General features: G+C 36.8%; 1 protein-coding gene across 5 annotated transcripts in view; it reads left to right on the forward strand.

The window, feature by feature from the left end:
• The window catches only part of TMEM117 (transmembrane protein 117), a 482,831-nt gene that overhangs the window by 257,338 nt on the left and 203,936 nt on the right, over positions 1-21,557 (forward strand). For 4 of the 5 annotated variants that reach the window (XM_081310889.1, XM_081310890.1, XM_081310886.1 and 1 more), the window contains one exon: positions 15,380-15,479. The exons of the other annotated variant lie outside the window; for it this stretch is intronic. In XM_081310889.1, coding sequence (XP_081167015.1) covers positions 15,380-15,479 — 100 coding nt within the window. The remainder of the gene's footprint in view (positions 1-15,379; positions 15,480-21,557) is intronic. 5 annotated transcript variants of the gene reach the window in all.

A 21,557-nucleotide genomic window follows, 5' to 3' on the forward strand; every position in this document is an offset into this window, starting at 1 on the left:
TTCAACCTTCACTTTCTAGGCAGAGGTGTTTTTGTCTTTAAACAACACAGTTCATTTGTATAACACTTTTTGAACTGATGTTGTCACCCTTTTATTTTGTTATTGTTTTAAATAGGTGCATTTTCGTCTGTGGTTTTAAAACACATTTTTTTCATTTTACTTTCTAGTTATCAGGTGTTGTTTGAGAATATAATGCAGCCATTAGCAAAGCGACTTTGCAAAACAAAAATTTTTTTTCCTGTATTGGTGAGTGAAATCTTGCACTAGCTAGGCAAGTGCTGTACCACGGAGCAAAATTCTCAGCCCTTTATTTTGAGACAGAGTCTCACTAAATCCCTCAAGCTGACCTCAAACTTTTGATTCTCCTGCCTCCGATTCCTCAGTCATTGGGATCATAGGTATGTGCCACAATGCCTGGCCTTTCCCCAATTTCTTAAATAAACTAAAAGAATATTAAAATACATTGAAGCTCATCTTGACTCATAACTCATATTTCATAATTATTTTTTTGATGAAAACTAACTCCAAAATAAACAAAAGTAGTTTGGGTGGGGCTCTTTTTACTTATTATGTGACTTTGAATGCAACTGTGTGCCTGGCACATCACCTTATGATGGCAGCTTGATTCAACCAGAAGGTCTCTAATTTAAGTCATTCTGGTTTTGTTAATCACCAAAGATATAATTATGTCATCATATGCTGTGTGTTTTTAAATCAATTATTCTGAAACAGACTGCTCTTTGATATTTTCATCATTTTTTCATGAGCATGCAGAGGGAATTCAGAGAGTTGAAAGCTGAGCACCCAAAGAAGACTCTAGATGCCTCCTGGTGGCAGGATATCTGTGGTTTTTCTGAAAAAGAATGACTACTAATCTGGTGGACACCCTGTCTCATGAATAAATAAGGACCCTTGTTGGAAGACAAGAGGTTGTACATAGTTTCTTTTCATGGGTGCTAGCTTTGATCATTCCTAATCTATCCAAATGTACTTATTTGTGTCATTTCAGTGCTTATAATTATTATAGTGCTTATGATTCTTGTAGCACATTCTACTTTCCAATGGTCTTTTATGTGACATATGAGACCCTGGGTCTGTGTGGTGACTCTGGCCACCAATTACCTTCCATTTCACCCATGCAGCACATGGGAGCTTTAGCCACACTAGGGATTAAGTCTGGCTGTGTGTTAACATCACCAGAAGGTTTATAAATGTACTAATTTCTGTTCCCAACACCAGCTTAGTTAAGTGAGACCTTTTGGGGGTGGCGTAGACCACAATGTCTCTTCAAAATGTAACCAGGTGGCTCTTACATATAACCAGGACTGACAATGAAGAGGGCCTCCGCAGGAGTGAGGGGTGAGTTGGGCATGTTCTCCTTGTGTGGCAGTGAAGGGAACTGAGGTATCTGGAAATGGTGTCTTGGGGAAATGGCAGTGAAAATCCAGGTAGGCATTTAAGGAAGCAGCTTGAAGTGAACAGACTGGCGTCTGGAAGACTTGCCGAGGGAGAAAACCCAGGGCAGAGTGTGGGAGACAGGGACTGAAATGGTTCCTGGACTATTGTCTGGTATCAATGAAGGTGTGTGCTCAAAAGAGGGAAGGTTATATTGGAAAGAGAAAAGAACTAGGAAAAAAAGGGACAATTCATTTGAGCTGACAACAAATATCTCAAATTGGTCAAAATTATAGTTTTCTGTTTGTTGTCTTCTGTTTTCGGGTTTGATTCTCAATGTAGATTGTAAGGCAAATTAAGGTTACTGGAAATGTCATCAATGCAATGTGAAATACAAGTTGCTGTTTACCTGTTTTTCCTTGCCGAGTATACTCACTGCTTGACTACAATAATCAGATATGGTTCACCAGGCTCAGACACAAAGATTTATCTAGAGGCAACCCTTCGGCCTGTTCTGCCCATTTGAAGAGCTCCTATCTCACAGATCCAGGAGCAGGATGAAAAGCTAACTATGTGTGAAACAGAGGGCCTTTCTTTCAGCCCAGGAGTTGCTGCTGGCTTCCCTGGTGCCTACCTATGAAAAGTTTCTGATTTTGTATCCTGGTGTCCACATTATTATTAAACCACCTCTCTGGATTTGGTAATTTGATTTTTCAGTTGGCAGAGCACCTCTAATTTGACCTTAATTACCTGATAACCCCTAGATGAGGGATCCCAGTTTGGACTCTGATTGCTCAGGAACCCCCTCTTCCTTTTGAGGGTTGGGACACAAGGACACTTGACTGGCAGCCATAATTAAAAGTTCCAGCAATGTGTCCCCTGTTCCCTTCTCCTATCCTTGAGGCCTCCTGCTTACATGTAATGAATCACCTCAATTAAGGACTTTATGAAGACGATTAAAAGTATATTTTTGAGTATGAGTGAACCTACAATCTGCAATACATATGTGTTATTCTATAAATAAATTGACCATTAATAGACACATGCTCCATTTGGTTTGATATCCACTTCTATTTCTTCCTCCCATCCAATTCCAGAAAGTGGAATTTCCCTCCCTTTCTCTTTTGATTTAATTGGTATTCACTGAAAGCTTACAGTCTCAACCATTGGGCTAGGTACTTCTGCCTATATTTATTTAATGCCCTAAAACTATCAAGATTACAGACTGGCTTCTGATCTTCCAGGTTCTGCCTGTTGGTGATTTTTGTGTTATTGAACTTTCTACAGCATTTCTCACAGGCTGATGACTGCTGAGTTCAGTGTGCTGGTTGCAGAATATGATTCTGTTAAAGGGGATGGTCTATTTTTAATAGAAAAAAATAGGTCATTTGATAAAAATACCTAACCTAAACATGACCTCTGCATTCAACAGAAATACCTTTGGATTTCAACAGTGAATACCTTTGGGTTTCAAAGGAATGCTTTTAGGTGGGACCTGAATGTAAACAATTTACCTGTTCACATGTACCCATTCAGATGTGGGCAGGACTTACATGCTCAACAGCACTGATAATTCTGGTGTAAGTAAGGACTTCAGAAAGGAGCTGGAAGAAAAAAAGGAGCCACATAATTGTGTGTTGAAATGAAACAAAACTCATTACTGCTGTCAGCACAGGTATGAAATAATGGGAATTGACTTAAAATTTCAGAAGTATTATAAAATATCATAGTTTGAATTATAAAATATTAAGGGATGACTACGTGTATGCTGACTTCTCAATGACCTAGTATTGATGAGAAGCACTATTTCTACTTAAGGGGGTACCATTGTGTGTGTGTGTGTGTGTGTGTGTGTGTGTGTGTGCATGTATGTGTTGGGGAAAGTGGAGGTGATATTACAGAACTTCTGATAAATTTTAAATTTGGGATTGCAGGGATTTTAAAATTTTTTTTCAGATGTCAAAGGGATTTATAGTTTTAGATGTAAAACAAATAGATCTAAATGTAAATTTGGTAATATAGCTTCTCTGGTAGTTAGTTAGGATTCAACTTGGCTAGGCTGGGGTACCCAGTTATTAATCAAACACTCATTTCAATTTTACTGTGAAGGTGTTTTGTAGAAGTGAATGACATTTATAATCAGATGACTTTAAGGAAAGGAGCCCACTCTTATCATGTGAATTGGCCTCACCCAGTGATTTGGCAGATTTTGGTGCAAAAAAATGGTTTCCCAGAGAAAGAAGAAAACTTAACTGAAAACTACAACGTTTGCTCCTGCCTGAGAAATGCCAGCTTATTGTCCTGCCCTACAGGCTGTGGACTGGTCAGCCCCAAAATTGCATTAGCCAATTCCTTAAAACAAATTGCTTTATCTGCATGTAGGTGTTGTGGCTTCATCTCACACTCTGTGTCCCTATCACCTAGCCATTCACCATCACCTGCTGGTTCTGTTTCTCTGGAGACCCCCTTACTGACAGTTTCCTTAATGAAAAGCATCTTACAGATATGAAATAGAAAACATCCAGGTAGATGCTGTGGTAGGAGAGTGGGGCTTGTCCTTCTAATGTTCCCATTTCTATGAAGTTTTAAAAAGCAAGCTTCCTTAAGGCAGAGCCTCTGCCTCCTGAGTCACCTGCCTGTCTCCCTGGGCATTCCAGAAGCAGCCTAGAGCTGCCCTCGCTGCTCCCTGTAGCATGCCCTCCTGCTTTACGTCTTCTTTTCCTTTGGAGAACTATTTCCTTGTACTTCAAATGCTTTCCCCCCCTCTGTGAGTCCTTCTCTTCTCCCTGCTCCTCCCCCTCACACTGGAAGAATTAGGCACCTTTCATCCTTGCTTCTCTTCTCATGCATAGCATTTTCCACCAGGGCTTGCTGGTTTGTTTGCAATTCTTTTTTCATTTGCTAAATGGTAATGACCATGGCTTATTCATCTTGGTATTCCCAGCATCTAGCACAGTTTCCAGCATATAGGAGATGTTCAATCAATATAGTTGAAAGAATGAATAACTATCTGGCTCCCTCCTTCAGGGATAAGCAGTGGCCTTAATGTCAAGTTGCAGGAAGGCTGGGAGGCAGCCTAAGTGGCCAGTCTTTCAGGGCAGGGTATGTTCTGAAGCTCCTTAAACCTGCATTTCCTAAAGCGAAATCCCCAGACAGACCTTTAATTGCTACAAAAACCTATACTGTCAGTATTTATGGGGGATTATATGTATGCCAAGCAGATTTAGGCTGACTGTGCAGAAATCTCTGGCATCATATGTTGGTGATATATATAATGCTTCACAAAATCAAGATACAAATTTGGGCTTGATATATTTTAACCTTTCTAATTAGTTCTACCTGTATTCTCTACCAAGGAGTACAATATCCTTTTGAAGTTTTACTTGCCCAGTCAACCTTAAACTTGATGCCTTGACCTAGTTCAATATAGAGTCATTGAGTCTATGTTTTTCAAACAGCAGGTAAAGAAAAATCTATGCCATCTGATTGTTCTTCACATGTGTCTTTTCAGGACTGCTATATGGTGTTGCTGTTATAGCTACAACTGCATTGTTGCAAGGACTTCTGTCCACCAAGCAATAGTTCCTTCCCTAGCCCAAAACCTGCATAGACCACAATGGAGTCTCTAAACCCCTCCATGGCTGAGTTCAGAAGAGCTTCCACTCATCACACCAGGTGCTGAAAACAGCTCTTCCACCCATTCCCCTTGGTAAATGGACCAAGGGCTAGGCCTGCCCCGCACTCTCCAGGCTTTGTTTGGAGAGGTCTCATCATTCTTCCTTACCACTGGGTCCTCCTCAGCAAGTCTCCATGCTTCCCATTTGGGAAGCAGATCTACATGCTTCCTCCCTGCTGATCAGCTTTACAAGTGTCTTAGAGAGCTGTGCTAGATTTATAGAAGTGTATTACACCCTTTCTCACTCCCCTTCCCTGATGACTCTTACCTTAACCCAGAGAGCTACTGGAAAGTTACTTGAAGATTCTTTGTGAAACTGAGGGAATTTGCCTCAGGTGACTTCCTACTTTACCCTTTGAGATATATAAAGTAGATATAAATTTTTATGGTTTTTTCAAGTGACATTTGACTTCATTTCTACCTTATCAGGCATTAGTGTACATAAAAATGGTAGCCCTGGAATGCAACTATATTATCACTTGTCTATTAAGGACACCAAGAAGCATGATCAGTGAAAAAGCAGAAAGATGTTTAAAATGCTGTACCTTATGGAAGAAGCTCAAATGATCTAATTTCTAAATTTGAATTGTCTATAGGCTTTAAAGTAGGGGCTAAATTACATTGTAGGCACCTAATTCTCTTTACTAAATCATTAATTTTAATCTTCATATTTTATTATTCCTTTACCTTTGTCCTTGTTCTAGCTAAGATATGTCACTGATTGCACTGCTCCAATAAGCAGAGGCTGAAGCAGACTTCTGGAATCTTCTGTCGTTCCACACCTCCCTTTATAGCAACCTCCAATTCAACATCAAAATAATTTTCTTCTAAAAAGCTATGTTGATCTTTTATTGCCTCAGTGTTTCTACCACAAAATGATAAGAATAACTACTATTTCTGGTGCTTCTACTATGCTAATAGATTGCTTATTTTTTTTTAAATTTGGAAGTAGAAATAATATACCTACATTAAAATACATGCAATGCATATGTGCAGCTTAATTATAGCAAAGTGAATTATTATAAAATGTTATTGAGTGACTACCATATTGTCACCATTCATGGTAAATGAAAAATTTCTAGTATTTCGAAAGCTTCTGGCTGAATTTTCTAATAATAAACCTCTCCCTCCAAAGCTACCACTGTCTTATTTTTTGGTTTTTCACTTTCTTGCTTTGCTGCATAGATTTACCATTTGTAATATGGTCTCCAACATTACTTAGTTCTGTCTGTTTCTGAGCTTTATATATTTGTAATTATACAATATGTTCTCTTTTCTTTTGTTGGGTTTCTTTTGTACAATGGTTTCTGAGATCTGTCTAGGCTTTGTCTAACAATAATTTGTTCATTTTTATTGTTAAATCATCTCCATTGTATGACTATGCCATAATATATTTATCCATTCTTCTGTTGATAGACATTTGAATTGTTTCCAGTTTCATACTGTTATAAATAATGATGCCATAAACATTCCTGCATATTTCTTTTGGTACCTATGTGCACATCTGGGCCTCGGTTTTTCTAATGGGAAAGTTTCTGATTACAGATTAAGTTATGTGAATAATTGCGGATCTATTTTTGGTTCTTTTTTATTCCTGTGTACATTATGGTAAATTCCATTGTCTCTATAAATTTGTCAGTTTCATCTAAATTTTCATTTTTATTGGCATAAAGTTTCTTAATATGCATACTTAGCTTGTTTAATTTCTGCAGTATCTTTAGTAATACCACTTTTACATTTTCACATGGATTAATTGTACCTACTTATATTTTGTTCAGTCTTGTCAGGGAATGATCAATTTTACACATTTTCATAGGACCAAGTGTGTTCGTGAATTACTCTTTATTCATTAGGTAGTTTGTTAATCCTCTTATTCAAATCCTTTATGCCCCAATACCCACACATTTGACTTCTTATTCCATTGGCTACTGAGAGAATTTCATTGATATCTCACATTTTTAATGTGAACTTTCCTTATAATTTTTGTTGATTTATTTTAATTTACATATCTTGAGGACATATTCTATCTTCCTGATGAGTTGAAACATTTAGTTTTAGGATGGCTCCTATTCATCCATGATATTATTTGCCTTTAAATATTAATATTCATAAAACTACATCAGTTTCTTTTTGTTATTGTTTGTATATTGTCTTTACTATTTTACTTTTCACCTTTAAGTAGCCTTAGTTTTAGATTACTTTTTGTAGACAATATATAACTGAATTTTGCTTTTACCGTACTAAAAAATATCTTTATTCTGTCCTCACAATTTTTCTTTGCTTTCTATACTATTCTTTTTCCTCTAAGTTCCTTGGTTTCGCTTAGTTTTGAGCTTTTTCTGCCCCTTCTGAATTTTTTCCTCAAATATATGGAAATGTCTGAAGTCTGCTCATATTTCAGTGTGGGCAACAAAAGATGGTTGGAAAGTTCAGTGCATGGACAGGCTTGTTGATGGGTGAGAACTGGGGGACAGAGGTTGTGATTGTGGGGATTTGGCCATTTCACTGGGGGACCCTCAGTTGTTAATATGCCTTTGGGGAAAGCTTATAAGTTTTTCTTTGAGATGAATTTCTGTTTTCTCTCACCTCCCGTGTGGGCAAAGGAAAGGGTTCCCGCTGGAGGGATGGGTTAGCTGCAAAATAAAAGCTAGGAAAATAGTACCATAAAGTAAACACCAGAGACCAGAAATATGTATTCAGAGTGGGGGCAGCAACAGCAAAGCCGACCAGAGGGGTGCAGCTTCTAACAATGAAAGGAGCCTGCGCTTGCTTTATTTATAGCAGTACAGATTAAAAGGGATCTATAAGAACTTCTTCAGGACAAAACAGGATAGGGGTAGGGGTAAGCAGGCTGTTCGGTTCTTAACGGGTCACCCCATCTCCTGTGCTGTGCAGAACCTCTGTTGGAGCTAGGTAGGAAGTCACATGAATCCAGCATTCTCAAACCAGCAGGGATGCTACTGGGAGTTCCCAGCACCAGACTTTCCTACCCAGTGGCTTCTAGGTGGTGGATTTAGTGCATGCACAGTGCATGGATGGCTCCCCACAAATTTCAACCCAGACAAACAGCATAGTGGATAGTGGAACTCTTACAGATTGATCTGGCTATCTATCCCTGTAAGATCTATACACGTGGAGATGTATATATACAACTATATATACATGTATATATGGATCTGTAGAGATAGATAGATAAACCAATCTTAGAAACTAGGTGGGATGAAAGTCATTCTTCTTTCATTGGCTAGAGCAGGGCTCCTGGTGGCCTAGTAACTCACCACGTAACATTTCTACTGATCCTTCTGAGAAGGTCCATCCTTTCTCTCCTTCACCCTTCAGAAATACCAAGCCTCCAGTCCCTGAGCATTGTTGAGGTCCAGAGGCAAAATTCAGCTTTTTTTTTTTTTTTTAATACATACCCCAGAAAGAGTTACTACAACAGAGAAGCTGAAACCATTCCCTTAACCATTCCTCAATCAGCTTTCTAACATTTTATTAAAATTTCCCATCATCTGTCATGCCTTTGCCTACTCTGCAGGTTTATTCTTTTATTTATGTTTTATTCCTGTACTGTCATTTTGGTAGAGTCTAGAGGAGGGAAACATAATTTCTCACTTGACCAAGTTGATATGTGAAGTGCCTTTAGAGTGATGTTTACATGTGGCACCAAAGAATCTCCTGGGGAATTAAATCTGAGAGAGGGTTGAAGGAAGGATATCCGGTTTGAAGACAACGAGCAGGTACTGAAAGAAAGATATTACTATAAATAAAACAGAATCTATTTTACACCTACTCCATTGACTCACACCTGAATGTGAAAGTAAGAAGCTATTGTACAAGAAAAAGTAAAAGTCAAAAGAGGCATTTGTCCATAGTCTTTGTAGGAATTTGAGACTGCAGTACATCAGAACTTTTGATATTGGGTTATGGTGGCACAGGCAGGTGAAGTGATGTGGTGTACTGACGCTGATCTTAAAATTTACAAGGGTGGCAGTGGTTGCAGTATTAGAATTTTGTCTTCATTGCTGTTGGCCTAGATTGGTCTTGGCACACATATTGACAACATGAGGAGGGTCTTAGGTAGAGATCTGTAGGAGGAAAGAGAATCTTTGGAACCACATTTGGCCTCAGTACCAACAGGACTTTATTACAGTAAGTGGTAAAAGAGACAACTAGTTCTGTGGGAGCTAAAAGTACTAGCTCCAACGGCATAAAAAATTAGTCTCAGAAAACTGACTGAATTATTTGGGAGGAACTTCATGGATCTGAAATGTTCACAGGGTAAGTGGTAATGCAGCTTTCACTCTGTCTTTTTTTTTTTTTTTTAACTGTGAGCTGGTGTGGTGAAGCTTGTGAAGTACACATGCAAAAGCAGAGTATGAAATTCTTTACTGTTAACTCAAACGAAGCTATATAATTAGTAATGTTGCAGAACAAATTTATGGAGCAATAAGAACCATCTCTCCTAATTTGAAGGCATTTGATAATAATAAGGCATTATCTGACTAAAAAGATGTCCCGCAGGCTTTGGGGTCCTTACATGGAAGGACCAAGTTCAGGGAGAGCTGAGCACCGTAAGAGAAGATGCTTCAAAGTCCTGCATTTCTATCCTAGGTCACTCTTATGTCGTTGTCAGACTCACTACTATGAATTCTCTCCCAAGTTCCTATACTGCTGTCTTCAGTGCATTCCACAATGCTATATGATGTCTGATTATTCTGATCTTCTCTTACCTTCTTCTGACACTTTGTATGAGACTTATAAAAATGTTTGATCTGTCAGAAATGTAGCCTTCACTCTCTCCAAGCTACACATTATCTGTCTTTGTCTTTTTTCAACACTTTTTATTTCAAAATCAAGCTCCATTTGCATTAGCTAGCTGAGAGATCTGAACTCTTGATCTAGCTTTTTATCTATTCAAGGCACAGATACTTCACTTACCGTCACTCATTTGACATACGCTCCTAGTTTGCCCCACATATTTCAAAATGGAGACACATACTAATAGATTTTTCTCATTTAGAGCATATAGAAGCATTTTCAATTGAGGAAGAGCTCACTATTCCAAACTTAAGCACACATATAGAATCTGTTAAGGTAAATACAAGCCTCCCTATTGCCTTGGGCAGTGCCATAAAGGACGGACACATATATATTTATCCTTGTTCTTGTGGGGAATAATGAAAACCAGTCTCAGTCTATAAACTACACTAGTGACTCTTTTCTTGCATTCAATTTAGTGATATTACTCTCAAAAGGGATAAAAGTATTGTTAACATTGAACAACATATTCAATACCACATTTATAGATTGTAATACCTTTTCCATGGTAAATAGTTAACACTTTTCATTGGTACTAATAGAAAATCACTCAAGTCAGCTGAAGGACAAAGATGGGGTTCAAAGGTGGTGATTACTTGTAGTAACACGTGTGCCCCTTGGAATTCAAGAAGTGGGAGTGCAGGTCTCAGGTAGACATTGGAATTAGACTCCCACATCACCCTTGGTCTCTCTTGTTTCTTCTTACCTTCTTTACAAGAATCAGTCTGTTTGAATTTTCTCCCTGCTTCTGGACTCCTTTTATCTTGCTATAGATTTTGTTCCTCAGTTCACAGGGGATAAAATGTGGTCCCCAACAATCATTGACATTTTGTAGTGAAATTTTTTTTACCTCCATGTGTTAAGAATACTTAAGAGTTTTTGTGTAAGTTTCACTGTGTTCAATGCAGGACTTTTCTCACGTACGTCAACTCCTTACCCATGATTTACTTGTATATGAAGCCCCCAATCTTGTTTATGCTGCCCAAACATGACTGGGAGAGACAGCTATGACATTATGAATCCAGCTGGCCACAGATGGATCTTCAGTGAAGCATGACTCCATATTGGTTTGGTGATCTATATTTACTGCCTCCTGTTAAACTTTCAGAGATTCAACCCCTAAATCACCTGGCATTGACTACATCCACTTAGGTATGAGTAATAGACTGAAGTGAAATGAAACTTTTATTGTTAATGATCAAGACTCTCACCCATAAGACCAATTCATAATATTATAGTTTTGTTATTTAGTTCATGTTAGAGTCTGTTTAGTTTAGTCATTTAGCACATAGGTCTCAATAGGGGTGAAAGTTACTTGCTCATGTTGTTGAGTTGTTCCGATGATTATTAACCTTTTCCAGATCCTATATATTGCAGTTTCCACACATTTGTTATGGACTTGACAGTTAAGTTTGAAGTCTTAAGGAAGAATAAAAACTGAAGTTTTAGCCTATGAAGAAATTTATTTAGCATCTTTAAAGACTGTATTAATGATTGATATTTACCTGAAAGGCTGGTAGATCTGCATTATTTTCTAAATCTATGCATAGTAGAAATAATATTTAAAGTACAAATAAAAACAACCAAAAGACATATGAATAGTTGAAATATTCAAACTGAAGTGACGAACAAAACTGAAGTTTTAACAGTGCCTCCTAGCAAATATTTAATCCTGAATCACTTCCCCAAACCCATGTGTATGTGCAGCTCTACAACTTCACTTTCTTAAAGTTCATGTGACATTCAAACTGGCTGATAAAAAATATACATACACTGTCCTTTACAATCCAACTGGGAATTATTGTTAAATGTTAATAGACATGCAAATCAATGAAATAGTAGTTGAAAATTTTTATGACAAGTTTGCATATTAATAACTCATCCTCATATTTATCTGAAGCAGCAAAGAATAACTACTAGTCTTCATATATCACTGATCACTTTTCAATACATTAGTTATTTCATAAATTATCCATGCTATCTCATCTGCATTGTTATAGCGACTAGAACTTATCATGTGCTCACAGCCAGAGGAAAGAATAATTTATTTGTGTTGTCCTGTCATCCTAGGTGAACATAGGATAGCAAAGAGCTACAAACGTCTTTGGGGAAGTAAAGTGAACAACCCATCAAAGAATTTAAAACTTTTTAAGGTCTTTTTATATGGGAAAGTTTCGTTGTGATTCAATCCCATTTTATTTATATTCCTAGGGTTTAATGTACATAGGTCTACTCATGTCATATGGAAATAAATATGAATAATGTGGTCACTCCATTAATTTAGAAGTTTAACAAATGTTTGCTAATCACTTAGTATATGCAAGCAGTGCTCTAGGCACTGGGGATTCATCCTTGAACAAAATAGCCTGTCTTCCTGAAACTTATTATCTTGCTTTAGATTTTTTTCCTCTTGTGATATGGTCCTATTTCTTGACCTCATAGTAATTTTTGAATGGCTGACAGATGTCCTGTATAAAAATTTATATCAGATCTAGAATATATTTTATTTTTCTAGAAAAAGCTCACTTGTTCCTCTGTTGGGGGAAAAGAGCAGAAGCTGACAGTATAATCTGTCATAGAATGGACTGGGAAAGGACTGATTTGTGCTTTTATCAAGGGTATGTCCCTCTGTGCTTTCTTCTAGCCCTCTACAACCCTTATTCTCTTGGATCACACTCTTGGAAAGTTCTGAGCTATAATAGTCTCCTCAGCACAGTGAAGTTGCTGAACCTCCACATACTTTATTTTTATTTTTTATTTTGCTGAACTGGGAATTGAACCCAGGTGTTCTCTACCACTGAGCTATATCCCCAGCCCCTTTTTGTTTTGTTTTGTTATTTGGAGACTGAGTCTCACCAAGTTGTCAAGGTTGGCTTCGAACTTGGGATTCTCCTGCCTCAGCCTTCCAATTGCTGTGATTACAGGTGAGCACCACTGTTCCCAGTTTCCACAGTGCTTTTTTGAGACTTATACTTAGTCTGATAGTCTCCTCCCCCAAATTCAGAATATGGCAAATGTCTTGAAAGCTAAACCAACTGTAGGTCATCTTCTCCTCTGGGTCCTCCTTTCTTTCTATAATATTGTTTTCTTAAGTTACCAATATTGTTTATCCAGATCATGAGACTATCCTCTGCCCAGGTGAAGCTCAGATTGTTAACCTCTTGCCAAGCATGTAGAATTAGCAAGTGTGTCTATCAAAACTATAGCTAGCCTTCCCATGATTCTAACTTTTTCCATAATTCTCTTCAATCTATTGTCATGTTATTTCTAGTCCTCATTGCTTTATCAAATCTTGGGTGCCTTTTAGAATTTTGGGTGGGTAATTTTTGTATTTTATTTAGATTTTTTTTTTTGCTGTCCTTGGCTAGATCATCGATCTTTTGCAAACATATCCAGCCCATCCATATTTTTAGATATTGAAATAAAAGAATGATGCTTTCCCTTATACATATTGATACAACCACAAAGAATGTACAATAACATTTTCATTTGATCCTAATGGTTCTAGAATTCATTGACAAAGCAGACAGATAGAAAAGTGACATTGAGCAAGTTCTTCAAAATAGGTGAAACTGAAAGAGCTGGAAAGTTACCAGTGCCAATATTCTATAGTACATTGAAGTCACTTCTCAGAGCAGTTTTGTGATCATGGTACTGAATGGACTAATACCAAGATGTCCTAGTTAACTAGGGGTTTCCAAGCAGAAGCAGCTACTTAACTTGGAACCTAAAATGAGTCCAAGACATGATGGTAACTCTGAAGAGCTGAAGCTTCTGCAGGCTACTGTTATTTCCTCTTATAACTTATTTTCAAGGGAATTTTGTCTTGATTGTTGACTAAAATATCCAGTGCAATGGTTTGGGGGGAATATATATTCTGTGTGTTTTTACATCTTCACTAATACTTGTAATACTGGTTAAGTGCCTATATTTGAGAGTCAATCAAGTTTAAATTCCAGTCCTGTCCATATAATACATGCTTACCATGAGCAAAATTGCAAAGATTATCTAAACTTCAATTTCATTTATGTGAAGTTGGAATAGGTAAAGGTACTTTGATATAAGTACCTTCTACTGTACTTACATCAAAATTGATGGAGTCACTGTTTTTAAAGGGCACAGTGTAAGCATGCAATTTATGGTAGTTATACATTTTTTTGCTATTATGGAGATCCATGGAATTGGAGACCCCAAATTTGTGGTTGTGACCATAACACATTTATATAGACCTTCCAAGGTAGGTGAATGAAACTTGTGGAAAAAGAATTGCTTTAAGAGTTTATAAGTTTACCTTTGTTATTAAGTGAAACATTCTGGTTACTATTTTGGTAGTAATTTAAATTACATGCATTTAAATAAAATTTAATATTGCTTCCTTGTATGGAATTTTTTCTCAAATCTTGATATTATTCTGAACATTATCCAGAATATTTGTTATATAGGTAATGAAAGAACCTGAAAAACTCTGTGTTGGAGGGGACACAACTGAATTAGAAATAATTTACCTCTTATTAACTTGAAAAACTTGCATTTTCACAATTTCAATAGGAAAAAAGGAGCATATCATTATCTATTATAAAATTAATCTAAGAATAATCAAATTTAATACTGAAAATTGTATAACTATAATTTATAACAAAAGGAACACAATTTAAAGTAAAAATCAATCTGAGTTGAGAAAGGAAAAAAACAAACTCAGTAACTGAGTTTAAAAAAAAAGGATGGAAGAGAAAATTGATCCTAGCAACCATTCATTAGTTATATATTATTGATTGGGCCAATTAAGTGAACTCTGGATTCCCAGTTTTCTCTAAGAAATCACAAAGTGGGAAAATAACACTTAATTAGTAAAAATTAGTATATGAGAAAATTGAAAAAGAAAATGCTTACTAAATGACACTGTGGTCTTATTAATGATGGTATTTAATGATCTATTGTTTCCTTAAATCTGTCTCTGAGTAGTGAAGAATATGAATTGGTGTTATCTCAAGCAAACATGAATTAAATATACAAAAATAAAGTGATAAAATTCAATATTCTAATAAGTATAAAAGCCTAACCTAGCACCTTTTTAGTAGTTTTTGAATTGACACAACTGCAGCTAACTTAGCTCTCCTCTCCCCTTTCAAGCTATCTAATTCAGGAATTGTTTCTGCTCTGCTCAGACTTGAGTGAGCATGAAATGATGCCTTTGCTGAGTATTTCTGTTTGATTTTTTCAAAAGCTGTTGCTAGTCTTCCAGTTCAAATGTGAAATGCACATGATAATTGCTAGAGCCACAATCAGCCTTCAAATCTAATTGAAGCTGACCCAGACACCTTCAGAGCTCTTCCCAGCCTTTCAAATATATAAGCATATGTGGTGAGACCAAAGCAAGGTAGCTTGTTGAGACCCAAGGGAACGTTCCTTTGTGTGTTGCTGAACTAAAAAGCTTTGACTAGATGGCTCTCTGAGTCTGGGCAATGTTTTGTGTGTTTGTTTCCACAGAGCATATATCATTACAGACTATATGGGCATCCGCAATGAAAGTTTCATGAAATTAGCTGCAGTAGGGACCTGGATGGGGGACTTTGTCACAGCTTGGATGGTAAGACAATTTTAACTTCTCCCATTTCTAACTAAGACAGAAGATGTGTTCCTAATATTGAAAAGACACTGTTTTTGATGGTTTGAACAATTATTTCTTTTTTGAGTAGAACAAACTTATGAGTATAGATAAATCCAGAGATTATATGAAATATCTGTGGACCTAGAAAAATAATTAGTGCTATTTGAATATTAATGATGGCTTTCCACAGGGACACACACACACACACACACACACACACACACTATATTTGAACATACAAACATATAGGTGTTCCTAAAATTAAAGGAAAATTCTTTCTTGCAAAATTCTAAATTGTATTGTGAAGACTTTTTTTTGTATAATTTTCAGGTAAGAATTATGGTCTGGCCTGTCTCAAGACCATATGAAATATTTTTTAAGGACTTAAAAAAATAGATCTCTATATTTATTTCCTCTTTGAACCTACTAACTTATTGTAACTAAGAGTTCTGAGAATTTTGTTTCAATATTTTTTTGTGTGCATTTTTACTCTTTATTATTTTAAGGCTACAACAAATAGGCCAATCCATATTTCATGCTAAGTTCAGTTGTTAACACAGTAAATTCTGTTCTTAACCATTGTGTTAATCAAACTTGAAGACAGTATATTGCTAAAAGGCTCTAGGTTCTATAAATTTATGAGAGAATCACAGAGTGCCAAAAGTATAACCCCATACAGACACAACACTGTATCAACACCTTTCATAAATGCAGTTGTTTATCTTTGTCAGTCCATTCACTTGAAAATGAGAACTACTAAAAGAAAGATATATCTGACCCCAGTAAGATTTGGTGTGGACATGACCCTACAGATGCATCCCAGAGTTCATAGGTAGATCTTCACAACAGAGGCCCTGCCATTTCTCTTGATAACTTTGCTTTTTACCTAGAACAGATGTTTCTCAGGGAACGGAAATACAGTCTAGCTTAGCTGTGCCCAGTGATTATCCAAGAGAAGTGTCAGGTGCAATCATGGGCTACATGATGATGTTTTGGCTAACTATGGCTGCATATATAATGGTACATACCACATAGCCTAAGTTTATAGTTGGCCCTACCATCTAAGTTTGTGACGTGCACTCTATGGTGTTCAAATAATAACAAAATCAACTAAAGACACATTTCTCAAAACATAGTCCCATGGTTAATTGACACATAGCTGTAACCACAAAAGAGTTTTTATGGTCTGCTTTTGAGCCTTCCCTTATCCTGCTGATTGAATGCTAATAGAACAGAAATGATTTATTTTTAATCACTAGAAATTGCAACTGGAAGAGGCTAGACATTGAGACCAGGCTGCCTCATATGAAAATTTCCATTTCTGTTGGGAAAAGTTGTTTAGAAGAAGTTACATAAACTCTGGAAATTATAATATCCTTGAAATTTGGAGTAATGTCTTTTGAAAATTTTCTGCATTAATTATGATTGTACTTTTGACTGTATGGTGAATTTGTTTAAAATGTAAAAAAAAAAAAAAAAAAAAAAAAAAAAAAAAAAAAAAAAAAACCCAAACCAAAAAACTAGATCAAGAGTTCAAAAATTAGAACTCTCTGGTTTTGCCACCTATGGTTTTTGATCATCCATAAATGCTATGCAATCTTCAGAGGTCCATTTTGCACATTCCTCAAATGGGTTTAATAGTTCTGACCTGTATTACATGTTTTATATAAAGAATAAATGTATGGCCTTGTGACAGGACTTAAAATGCTGAGGTGTAAGGTAGATATAAAGTGTTTCATTGCTGTTGTTCACATTTTTGGCTGGTCCTGGTCCTTTGCAGTGATGGCAAGGTAGTATGGTCTGGATATGAGGCGTCCCCCTAAAACTCCTGTGTGAATGCAAGATGTGAAACAATTAGATGATGAGAACTGTAATCTAATGAATGGATTAATGCAATTGATGGATTAATAATTTCAGCAGATTACTGGGTGGTAATTGTAGGCAGGTGTTGGCTCCTCAGGCTCTCTCACTCCCTGTTTCCTGGCTTCTATGAGTGAGAAGCCTTTCTCTGCCATGCCCCTCCACCATAATGTTCTGACTCACCTTGGGCCCAGAGCTATGAGGTTAGTTGAGTGTGGACTGAATCTCTGACATCTCTAAGTTGTTCTTGCCAGACATTTGGTCACAGTGATGCAAAGCTAACTAACATATAAGAGCTGGTCACTGATCGAGGCCTGATGCTGCCTAAGCTTCCTGACCCTTATACGGAGCCCCGGGAACCTTACAATCCCACCCCACAGGCCTATGTCCAGAGTGTCTGGAGTTTTCCTCCACTTACTAATGCTGAGGTGAACTGAGATGATATGGAACATTGCTTCCTGACTTTACTCAAATGCTACTCTGATAAAAGTTCAGGGAGAAATGGCAGACTATCAGGATTTAGGAAATCACTTGAGTTTATAGGCTCATGACAAGGTTGATACATAAACCATTTTTTCCCATTTTGACATCATTATTGGTTTGTGACCCAATTTGATCTAATTTGTCCTCAAACTTTCCTCCAAGACAGTGTTTTTTATCCTACATACAGATCTGCCACTATTTCCAGGTTACCATTTTTTTTTTTTAGGATTTTTTTTTTCCTTTTTAATGAAAAGGTAGGATTTAATTGCTGGGACAGACTTTAGAGGAAAATACAGGATGCAGCTTTGATCAGAGACCTTTAATTCTTTCTGGTTGAATTTCCTGCCATGTGCTGTCTGTTATCTCTTGTGGTTAGGAATACAAAGAACCCGACAGTTCAGCCTGTTGTCTTGGTCTCACTCCAAGGTCTGGCCACACTTCATAGTCCATCCTAAATTCACTATTGTAATGCTTTCTATTTCTGCTAGCAAACCTGATGCCTTTTTCCCCACACCCAAGATTATTGCTTTACCACAAAACTAGGACTGAATTGAGGGTCAAGAAAATTGTGTTCTAGGTTTAACCTCCCAGTATGATCTTAGGCCATCTAGCCTTCTGAGGCCTCTCATCTTTTCCTTTCTGTAAACTGGAACAGAATCCAGAGTCGCTTTCTGCTTATGTTATATGAAACATTGACCTTTCCCCATTAGACACAGGGAAAGAAATAGCAAAGGAAATACTGAGCTCTTCTGCTTTGAAAGTACAGTCACACAGGGAGGATTCCCAGAGCACATCATTGCTATTCCCGCTTCTATTCACTGAGTGGGCAGTAAGTTTTCATATAAATATTTATACGTATACATATGTGTGCATTTATAACATTTTAAAAATAATATTTTCCTCATGAGAGGAGTCTCAGGTGACTTTGACCTTCATCTGTGTGTAGAATTCTCATCATGAAATGAATATTAATGATGAAGGTGCCTGTCATGGAAAAGCAAGTGACTATTTACATTAACACTCAAAGGGTGCCTTTTTTTGAAAGGAGGATTTTACTTCTTTTGGAAATAATTCAAAGCTTTCCCATGGTTTAAAAGAAATATTGGGACTGAATAATGTGATCCAAAGATGAGGCTTATATCAACCAATCTGTGAAGTATCTTTGGCCTTCTCATACGAAGTGTCAAGCTCTAGTAGATCCAATTTCCTGAGAAATCCTGACAGATGCTGGCTCTCAGTAGCCCCATGTAGAGGACAGAAGTATATCATGCCAGGTTAGGGTTACTGATTTTTGTGTTAAATCGATTTTAATACGAGTAAGGTCAAAGAATACATAAAGTGAGGAGCATTGTGATCCAGCACTAAACTGACCCTCTGATGTTGGCAGGAGCAGAAGTAGCTCTGTATGTGAAGATGCTCATAAAACCACACTGGCCATCTCTTGCATTACCACATCCATGTCTGTGTGTGTGCCCTTGCCCTGTGCCATTCATGAAGGAGTTGGAGGAAGGTCAGCAGGCCCCACAGCATATGTCTCCAGCTTGCCATTCTGTCTTCATCCTCCGCTGAGGTTTAAGGTGGCAGGAGACTCCGTGGACATCATGGTAGCACTTGCTTCTCTTTCAAATTTAATACCAGAGGGAAAAGGCACTTCCTTTTTATTTTTACCATGCTATCTCCTTTCCCAGGCCCCTGATACATCCTGTTCTAGTTGCTTTTCTCTTAAACTGGCAACTAGTATGACTCATGTCAGTGATGCGGCTTAGGGTTCTTGTGAAGTAAGGAGGATACAAAGAAGAAATGGGAACATGATCTAAGAAGACAATTTGGATGGTAAACACTGAAGTCATGAAGTATCCTTCATCCTGAAATCCACATGCCATGTATATCAACTCCCAGCAGTGACAGAACATTGCTTGGTTTTGACATGTCATTCTCAGGATTAAATGTGGGTTTTAACATATGTGTGCTGCTATCAGCAAAGATTCTACCATAAAGCAATGTCATAGACACCAAAAATAATTTAGTTATTTACCAGTTTTACCTTTGTTTCAGGATAATATTGTCATATTTTTTTCATAAAATTGCGTATGATTTTAACAGTTTTTTTTTCCTTGAAACTTGGAGTTTCATTAGAACCAGACAAGCTTATTCAATACCTTCATGTGGAAATGCCTTTGGATTAATAAGACATAGCCTTTGTAGTTGTGTTACAACAAGAAAAATTCTAAATATTCTTTTTTAAAAAATTTGTTTTGGTAATTGTAGATGGAAAGAATGCCTTTATTTTATTTGTTTATTTTTATGTGGTGCTGAGGACAAACACAGTGCCTCAAGCATGCTAGGCAAGCACTCTACTACAGTCCCAGCCCCCCAAATATTCTTAATAATTTCTTTTGAGACTCCAGCAAGTATAGCATTTTTAGAAGAAAGCAATTTTTAGAAATATTTTAACTGTACCTATTTTATGTATAAATACTATATTATTTATCTAAATGTTTAAGTGACATATTTTGCCTTCTTATTTGTCACACATTTTCTATTTCTTCAGAGAGATTTTATAATTAATATTTATCTTGGACTATTGTTTTCTCAAAAGGATATTTTATAAGAGGCCAGTCTTTTGAAAACTCCACCTTTCCTTAGCTAGAAGCTTCTTGAAGGGAGTTGTGATGCCAATCATATTCATAACTGCACTCCTAGCACCCAATGTGGAACCAGACAGGATAAGTATGTTTGGGATAAACTTATCTCCATAACCATGAAGACACATACCGGTGATAGCCTTGAGTGAATGTAATAGATTATCAATATGATTGTTCCAGAATGGCGATGCAATCCTTTCAGGTAAAGGGTAGGAGTATAAAACACAGTTGGACCTTTGCAGATCCTGCTATACTTTCCTTGAATAGTCATTGTTGCTGTCATTGCATAGTCCTAATCCCAGCTCTAGGGAAGAAGGAAGCTGGGTTGAGATATGTCCCTGAAATCAGAGAGTACTACTTAAGACTGGATAATAAAATTTCAGTGGAGAGTCAGAGGTAATTAAAGTATGATGTGTATTTGAGAATTATTCATTCGCCTTCTTGGTTAATACTTATTTTCAATCTAGAACAAAATCAAGGAAGAGAAAACTTCTGTGGTGTTTGAAAGAAAAAGTATTCCTTCCAACTTAAATATTTTTAAAAATAAAATAATTTATGATTATATATACAGTTTAAAAATGTGCTAAATGTTCTGTTGTTCCATGCTTATCACACAGTTTTGAAGGAGGAAAGGAAGGGAGGGAGACAGGAACAAAATATCTGTGTTATTTTTATCTCACAAAATTAAAAAATAGTTTATTGAATTAAATTTTTTTTCTAATATATACATGTCACTGTATTTCAGACTCTTTTGCAAATGCTAAGTTTATCAATGAACAACAACTTGGAATATAACCAACATCAAATCTGGCTTATTCTGTCTGGAACTGAGCTTGACAATTCATATTATGATCAATGCCAGTTTTCTAATTATTTGTCTTCCACTGATCTCAAAATGACAGAATAAAAAGCATAATTGAATTTGATTTATTGCTGGAAATAAAGTGGCAATGATAGCTTTTCCGAACTTTATGATGGAAATAATTTAAACTGTGAAACATGGATTATAAGGGCAGAGTGAGCAGACTCAATGAACAAGTGGATACGACAAATGGAAGGGTACAAACCA

Source organism: Spermophilus citellus (assembly GCF_964194105.1).
Source record: "Spermophilus citellus genome assembly, chromosome: 10".
Classification (NCBI taxonomy): domain Eukaryota; kingdom Metazoa; phylum Chordata; class Mammalia; order Rodentia; family Sciuridae; genus Spermophilus; species Spermophilus citellus.